Source organism: Melospiza melodia, chromosome 1 (assembly GCF_035770615.1).
Source record: "Melospiza melodia melodia isolate bMelMel2 chromosome 1, bMelMel2.pri, whole genome shotgun sequence".
Classification (NCBI taxonomy): domain Eukaryota; kingdom Metazoa; phylum Chordata; class Aves; order Passeriformes; family Passerellidae; genus Melospiza; species Melospiza melodia.
The window spans coordinates 79,110,137-79,119,356 of record NC_086194.1 but is presented as its reverse complement, the minus strand read 5'-3'; the positions used below and the strand labels follow the sequence as shown (position 1 = coordinate 79,119,356).

The 9,220-nt window shown below is 38.6% G+C and overlaps 1 protein-coding gene across 1 annotated transcript; it reads left to right on the top strand.

Moving 5' to 3' along the window:
- Window positions 1-342: 342 nt before the first annotated feature.
- LRRC14B (leucine rich repeat containing 14B) lies at window positions 343-7,390 on the top strand. The gene is made up of 2 exons (XM_063159085.1): window positions 343-1,303; window positions 2,793-7,390. Exons 1-2 carry the CDS (start codon window positions 399-401, stop codon window positions 3,436-3,438), a joined length of 1,551 nt encoding a protein of 516 aa, XP_063015155.1. The 5' UTR covers window positions 343-398; the 3' UTR covers window positions 3,439-7,390.
- Window positions 7,391-9,220: the final 1,830 nt, after the last annotated feature.

Genomic DNA, 9,220 nt, shown 5'->3' with positions numbered 1-9,220 from the left:
CATGGAAAAAAAGTGGAATAGAGATCATGTCATTTGTTTAAGTGGAACTCTGAGTGCTTTTTTGTATGATATAAAAAAAATACAACAATATTCTCAGGTATGTGTGCTGCATTGATCTTACTGTTCCTGCTGGGTAGCAGTCTATATTTACTTGAATTATCTTAGATATAAATATGAGGGCATAAAAGCTCTCTGACTCAAGATCTCACAGATGACTACTGCAAACTCACAGTGTAGCTCTAAAATAGAAAGTAGCATGTGACTCTTCACTCTGGCTTCCCAGGCTCCCGCTAGCAGCAAGCAGCAGTTGCAGATAAAAATAGGAGGTTGTAAGCAACTAGGATCTTTAGTTAAATATAGAAGTGACTCTCCATGACAGTAAGGAGTCCAGGACAACAATGAAGTCTCTCCGATTCATTAGCGCTGAAGCATTCGTGTCAAATGCCGAGTTTGCCAGGAAGAGTCTTGGGGCTGTTACTCATGATCTTTTTCCGCTTCTTTTCAAAGCTAGCTATTTACTGGACCAAGGGGAAGTGATTCACGACTTGGTAGAGAACTGGCCACTTTTTGATTTTAACATTGGAAAACTTTTGGGAGCTACTCTGGACTATGAGGAAGACCTAAGCCATAGAACATGCTCAGTGTGCTTGGAAAGCTGTCTGACAGGGCTGAGAGACTATGTGCTGAATCAGTCTTCTCCCTACGTGAAAAAGTTGAAAGTGGTCGACCTGACGGGTATAAAAGATGTTGAAGTTCAATTTTGTAAGTGCAAGAAGACAATGGGCAGGTGGGCCAGGACACAGCTGCTCTCTAAGCTTTGTTCAGACCTCCTGGTTTACCTGCAACAAGCACAGTGCAGTCCAGGTACCTTTGAAGTCAGTATCAATGTACTAATTGACTTGTTTGTTACAGAGCAGAACTATGAGCTGGTTGTGCAGGCCCTGTTGAAGAAATGCAGCTGTCCACTGAAAATCTGCTGTGTGGCATTCAGATCTGACAACCTGACCTTGCAGAAATTCTTCTATATCATAAAGCTCACTGATCCCTCCTTGTTGCGCAAACTGGAAATAGTTCATAATGTTCACTTGGAAATGGAACACTTGGAAATGCTCTTCAACTGTATCCACTTCCCTCTACTGATGTCCTTGACCTTGCCAGCACGAACATTTAATGTGCGGAGGTTCACAGCTACGGACGAACAGACGCTTACTAAAATTGGTGAGAAAATGGGTGAAATGATGCAGCTTACTGAGCTGAGTATGTCATTTTCTATACTCACTGGAAGAATACAGAAACTTCTCAGGTAATGTGGTCATCCTGCTTTCAGTCACACTGTAAAAAAGAGCCCTTTGTGCCACCATCAAGCTAGGAATCTCTAAGAGTAAGGGAAGTGAGTGTATGTTGGGATGTATGTGGGAGGGGGCAGCAGGAAGATAGGAAAGATTATGTGTTGAGGAGAATCAGCAGCCAAAGCATACCTAATACACTTTGGAAAAGTGACTATTTTGATTAATCTTCCAGGGTCCATCTGGTGAGAATATACTTTTAGCTACCACAGAAGAGATGGGTATACCCAGACATTTTTTATTTGAACTTATGTTTTAATCAGCTTGCATCGGCCTTTGGTGCAGGCCGTGAGCTGTATTCCAAGTATTTTTTAGAGTATCTAGTGAATGTTTGTCCTCTAAAGAACAGTCAGTAAATATGCTTTTCACAGATACTGTATTTTAAGGAGGGCAGGGGAATAGTTGATTTTCATTTGAGGCTTTGATTTGAATTATTTGTTCTGTCTCTTGATGTCAAGACAAGAGTTTTTTGTATTGCAAATTAAGCTGATATGTGAATATTCATTATGAATTCCAGTGGAAAACTGGCAATTTGCAAAAAGCTAGCCAACTACCAGTGAGCGGTACTTATATTGGAACAGGTAATAAGTTAATTGTAAGCTTTTCAGAGCATCTAAAAAAAAGGCAGATAAAAGTTTCATACAGACAAATGATCTTGGTCTAAAATTCTTCCCATACAAGAAACCATTTTATTTAAAATTTGTGAGTAGCATACTTCATATATTGACTGGTACAATTGAAATGAATTGCTAGTTTTTAAGCTTGATCCAGCTGAACCCTGTGGGCGAAGTCTCACTAAGGTGTAGTAAAGTATGAAAGCGATCTCTTGCTTTTAATTTGTCAGAACTATTTTATATTTAACATAAATATCTGAATAAAATCTCACTTACACTTCTTCCGTCCTTCTTCATCAAAATGTCTCTTTGCAACTCCAGAACACTACAATGTCTAAACCTCTTGGACATTAAAAAATGTAGCAGAAAAATACCAGCTAGAAATGAAAGCAGATATTCTGTCAGAATGCTTATTTTTTATTGGAATTAATCCTTCCTTAATGGAAATTATCTAAATCTCTGGAATTATTGCAGCTTTCTACAAGCAGCTACCAATGCTCTTATGGTAGTAGTGATCTGCTGTTATAGTCAGCAAGTGACAGACACTTTATAATATATAACTGGTTAAAAAATTGATACATAGAATGTTAGTAAATTAATCCCCATTAAAATAGTGCAGTGGACTCATGCATAGAAAGAGGTAATTAATGGAACTAATTTCAGGAAGAAAATATACTTGCTATTGTTGTCACATGCTTCTGTTTTCAAGAGAGATTTGAAAAAATTATTTGGTAGATGGCTGCATTCATAATGTGGCTAGATGCATGAAATTTTGTAAATGTAGCTTTTCAACATTTTGTACCATAAAACATTTTTGTCTTTAATTTTGCAGCCCACTAAAAACTCCACTGAAGAAGCTGGATGTTTCTAACTGCTCCTTGAACCATGCTGATATGGCCTTTTTAGCCAATAGCTTCCATGCCAATCACTTGGAAGCCCTGGACCTGAGTGGTCACGATATACCTGAGCTTTACCCATCAACATTCTTTAAGCTCCTCAGCCGTTGCTCTTCAGTGCTCAGGAGTCTTACTCTGGAGGACTGTAATATCCAAGACACTCATGTCAACATGTTGGTTTTAGGTTTAAGCCCTTGTCAGAAACTACAGGAGTTTAAGTTTATTGGAAACCCACTGTCATCCCAAGCACTTAAACACCTTTTCACATTTCTCTGTGAATTGCCAATGCTGAAAAATGTGGAGTTCCCCGTTCCAAGGGATTGCTACCCTATTGGCATCACCTACCCCATTGATGATGCCAGTGTTTGCAGATTTGATCACCAAAAATATGAAGGAGTAGCAGAGGAGCTTAATCTTATTTTACTCCAAGCAAATAGAGACGATGTGAAGGCTTCAACACCACTCTTTGGGAGTTATGATGCAGCTGTTCAGGAGACAAACAATGAACTGGGAGCTTACTTGATCAAGTCCTTCAAAGAGACTTTAGAGAAGTTCACTTCTTCATTTAACAAAATTAATTAAATTTGTAAAATTGTGAAGTAGTGATGAGATGATCTGCAAATCAGAACTTAAATTAGTCTTTTCTAGATCTTCACCTCCAATCATCAGTTGTGAATTTCCTTTAATTTTTCAGCTGAATTTACTATTATTTGAATAGCCTCGAATCACCTGAGGTACTGTAACTTATGCTATATCTGTTGCATACACCTTACACAAGCACTACTTCCCACACATAGAGAGTACTTTAATTGGGGCCTGAGTGGTAAACAAGTGCTACTCAGCTTCTCACCTGTAAAACTAGAGACTTGGTTAGCTTCTAGGTAATTAAAAAAATAAATATAATAATATTAAAAATATATATAATAAATATACTTTAATAGTTTATGAAAACTTGTTCAAACAGGACTGAAAGTGAATGTTTGTAGCAGGAGCTGAAGGTGTCACTGTAGTATTGAGGATAATCATTAAGATAACCAGGACAGTTTATTTGAAATAATACTGAGCCTCATCATCTGAGGGTAAGGAAAACACTTTCTTCATTTAAGCAGTGCTGATTTGTCTAGCTTTCTTTTTATCTACAGTAGGAATATGCAAACAACTCTTAACCTAATTTATTTTAAAAATTCCCCAAACAAACCAAAAATTAATGGACCGAGTACTAAGCAGAACTTAGAGGTTCCACAGCATGCATTTAAATGATTTTTTGATGTCAGCTCACATTCTAATGTGTTTTATTGATTGAACATATGATGGTAAATGGTGAATGGTGAATGGTCATGACCTGTTTATGTTTACAGAGCACTTGAGAAATAAAAAGGTAATCTAAATTGCTAAACTAAGGAGTTGTGAATAGTAAATGACAGAATTGGGTCCCATATGACCGTACTTATACTTTGACAGAATTCCACATGCTCCTTTATCCTTACCTCTACTGTACCTTTTCTTCCCTCCAACCTCACCATTCTTTCCATCTCATGACTTCTCAGTCAGATTTAAGTTACTTGAATTTTGCTATGCCAAAAGTCTACTTCTTTGGGATAAGTAGTGGTGTTTTTGTTGGGAAAGGACCCTGTACTATAGCTGTAAAAGAGTAGTGATTCTTCCCCCCTCCGATCTACAGGCTGTACCTGGAGGTGAAGGCTGGCCATTTTGGAACATGCTGTGGTACAACAGTCGGTCCTTGCCTTTTTTGGTTCTCACAAAATAGACAGCTCTTATTTCAGAATAATTAGATGTCTTATAAAGTCTGCTGTCTGTGTAGCTCTCCTTCTGGTTTCTTCTTGCCGTGCTTCACCCCTTTACTTTATTTCCTCCTTTTTCTGAACCCACAAACTCCTGCCTTTCTTCCATTTTCTATATGGAAGAAATCTTCATGTCTATATGCTGGCTCCTGGGCCAGCAGAAGCATGTAGCTTTTGTTTTGGTGCAAAGTGACGATCATCACTATGACTATTTTAGAGCTTTAGCTCTGAGATATGGCACCTTCTTTTCTTTAGTTTCTTTCTTAATTATGGTCGCTCTCATTGGTTTTAAATACAGGTCAACCTTTAACATTTTGATGTTTGCCTGACTTACTGCAACAAGGGTTCCTGCATGTCTTCTGCCCCAGTAGTGTGATTTTGGTTTGGACCTGCTCTTTCTTCTTCCATGTGTGTGGGACTTGGAACACAGCTGTTATAGAAGAAGGATTAATGCTACAATACTTAGCTATATAAAGTTACCTTACACTTTGCAAGTACAGACAGATACTGATTGAGTCCTGTTTGGTGTTCCCTTTTCTTCCTTATGGGACTATTGTCAGCTTCACTGGGTTCAGACTGGAGTGGATCCAAATTAATTTATACTGAATATCCAGAAAGCTCTCTGAAATCTTAACTACACACCACCTTGAGAGGAGACAGTCTTCTAAGCTCCAGTTAAGGCTGCCCAGACAGAGACAGGGCAGGAGTTACCACAACACTGAAACCACACAGCTGTCAATGGAAAGAAGATGTCTGATGTGTTGTGAATGGAGATGAATTCAATTCCCTCCTACCACATCTGCTCATTATGTTCCTTTAAGTGTCTGAAGCAGAATACTCAAAGTCACTTCAGGTTTCTTTGTGAAAGACACAGAAGAGATGCAGATGTAAAAAAACCCTGAAAATCAAAACCATTCCCATCATATTCAAATGAATGTTCTAAACACAAAATGCAATGATGAATATCACAGCTAAAGGCTGAATTTTTAGTTCCAATGAAAAGAGACTGCTATTTTTTTTATTTTATTCACCATACTTTATTCAGTACCATGTTTTATTTACTATATTGTAATTTTTTATTCATTAGCATATTTTAATTTCATTTGCTGGGACATGTTTTGTTCAGCAGCAATCGCTTGCAAATCTTTCTCTTTTGCAGGGTAAGGATTGCCAGAAGAGCTTTCTGCTGCTGAAATTGCTGAACTCCCCTATTCAGTAACTGTACTGAATTCAGTGAAATACCTAGTACATAGGAAATAAATATTCTCCTTTGACAAAATTCATGAAACTGAAGAACAGGCAAAAAATCTTTATAAATGACCTTTGCTACATCTGATCTCTTCATAATTTAAGTCATATTATGTTTTGACCACACACAGTGTAGTTGAAAGAAGCAACAGGAAGAAAGATGACAGTAAGATTTTTACTGTGGAAGAAGCAGCACAGCAGCTCTGTACTTGGAGACAGCTATCTCAACAACATAAAAGCCTATCAACAGAAAAAAGGCAAATAAACACTACTGTTGCAGGGAAAGTTGTCATACATGAAACTGAAGCAAGTTTCCCAATATAATCCTACACCTTTTAAATTAATATTCTTAAACTCAAAAGTTATGGACTACAGGTCAATTCTTCCGAACACATACGACCTTTGCTTACAAAGCTCCTCTTTCTCTCCTTAAAATATGCATCAGTCAACAGCAGAGCAGGACTGTATGAACTACCTTGCAAAGAAACAAGGAAGGAACATAGTACCTAATGCTCTCCACGTACTGCCTTCAAGTAAAAGTACCCTGTGTGAAAATTATTGTGTCTAGGATAATAATTTATGATGTAAATTTAACACCTGTTTCAATGAATGTGTGGCCAGAGATTCAAAGCTGCCTCTGGTTAATCCTAAAAGCAGCAACTGTAATCATTATTTTGTAGGGATTTTTAAAATAGTCTTATACCTAGACAAAGAAGCTTTACTTTTGAAGAAAACACATTGACTGTGACTGATGATTGCATTATTTTTAAATGTCTTTAAATTGCATCCAGCATAACCTTCTCTATCATTCTTTCAAGTACTAAGGTTAAAGATATTTTGCTGTCTAAGGTACAGCTGCATTGATATTTCTTCATTTTACCCAAGAAATTTTTACAAAATAATCCTAAAGATAGTTTTAATCTCAAGTAGAATATGCAAACTAAATGCAGCAGAGGATCACAGGATTTTAAGGGGAACACAACTTGTCTGTCCAGAAAAAGAAAAATTATTTCTCTCTGTGGAAGATGATCAACTCTCCACCTTGTTCTCAACTTTAAAGTATTTTAAATTCCAGAACTGAGAATATTCAAACATCTAAAACACATATCTGTTCTGGTAATTCATAATGAAGATGGAGGTAATTTTTTTCCTTCTCAATCTTTCAGTCAGAAGTGATTTTTTTTGTTCCTATTGCCTCTGCCGTGAACTGTGGGAAATCATGCACTGAGCTGTTGCTTTTTCCTTTGCCATGCTTTTCTTCACGGTGCTGAAGGTTTCTCTTCATCTCAGAGCCACCATACAACATTGGTTTTACTTGTTAGAGTTTTATTTGTTTGCTGTAGAAGGTTTTACAAACTGAAAGACAACCTTGGCTATGCTTCATATTAGTTTACTTTTTATTTTGAGCGCCAGCTAACATGCTCCTAATGAAGCAGGACTATAAGCTTCATTAATGCTTAATAAAAGTTGTATTTCTTTCTGTTTGTTTGTTTCTTTTTGTTTTCTGCAGTGGTTTGATATTTTGGCTCTCTTGCCCATTTCAAACTTGGAATGGAAGTGAGGTCTGCTATTCCCTTGGCTCCATTTCTCCAGAGGGTGTTCCTTGTGCAAAAGAGCCTGTGCTTGGAAGAACTCCCAGCTTGCTGTACAGTTCACTACTGCTGCTTCCAAGCTCTCCCTGTGTCCAATACAAGTGCAGGGCAAGCACTAGAGTGGTCTTCATGCATCACTGGCCAAGATACATAGTGGCAGAGCACATTTTGGAAGGCAAAATATGTGCTTGTCATTGATGCATGACCTACTTTGGAAAATGCCTCATGGCGCCACACATTTCTTCTTTTGTGTGTGGTTGGTATCAATCCGTACTCATTCTTTAAAGTTCTCATTCTCTTTCATAAACCAACATAAGGTCCTGCTTCCACTTGGGATACTTTGTGTATTTCAAAGTGCTTTTGGCTGCAGCATCTCAGATGTGTAGCAGCCAGGTCAGGACAGACTTGTTCGTCTGGCAGGTGAATTCCCTCCTTAGGTCATGCAGCTCACCCAGGGATAGAGAGCAAGTGATGATTTCTGGCTCTGACACTTCTGCTGGGTGCAAGGGTCCTGCCACATCCTCATCAGTCATGATGCAGACTGATTTGCTCTTTGATTTCTTCTTCTCAACGGGGACAACTGCTACTGGTTCAGGCTGTTCTGGTTCGGTGACGATCTGTGTGGAGATGCTGATGATGCTTTTCATTTCTTCCTCCTCTGTGACAGTCTGCGTAGACACAGACACTGTTTTGCTTTTTGTTTCTTCCTCCTCTCTGACAGTCTGTGTAGACATGGATGCTGTTGTGCAGCATTTGGGTCTTTCCTCCTCTGGCATTCTGTGCAGACATGGACGCTGTTGCTTTGCTTCTCCTTTCCTCTTCCTCAATAAAACACTGAACCACACCATGTAGAGCTTTGTTTCTAAGCATGTTGCAGGCTGTGCAAGGAAGACAAAGAGGAACCAACAACAACACTATACTGCCCATGGCATCCAGAGAGAACTCAACATTTTCAAAAACTGCTGTGTCAAGCCTGAAAGACTGGAAAAAGGAATTCTTTACACCTCCCTCCAGGGGCTGGGTGTGATTGTTGAGGCCTCAGACATAGCAGCCTAGATTAGGACAAGCAAACAAAATTGCGTACGTATTCCAAATGACGTTCATTGCCTAGGAGGTTATCATGCAATAGACATAACAGACCAATAAAACAACTTTTACACCATATCCTGGTTTATACAGGAGCATTATATTTGGCAGAAAAATCCCCCAAATTAGAGAAAAATATAGAGAGCTAGGTATAGGGCCCATATAAGCATGTTGAACATCACAGCGAATAGGTGGCTTCTACAATACAAAGTTGTAACTCTAAATTTCCTCAGTACCTCTGGCCTCACATTGGGCAACAAATTTTTTGTTCGGGTTTGAAAGTAAAACCAGTGAGAGACTCCAAGGCAGAAATACAATTTATTAGGAAAAGGGGGAAAACCCCAAATACATGCAAAAATACAAAAGAAAACACCACTCCTCCCCCCTAGGCAGAGCATCTCACAATAGGCTAATATAATTCTGAGTCATGCGGTGGGTCCTTGAATACCCGTTAAACAGAAATGGCTTCCAGAGGGAGTTATCTCTGAGTCATGAGGCAAGGTGTTGATGGGCCCCTTAACAGGAAAAAAGATGCCCCTCCTGGTTTCAGCAGCTCTTGAGGATGGGAACAGAATACATCTTTATATTGTGACTTAGGACAATACAAGATGCAGATTTTTGCATTTGCAGCAAGTT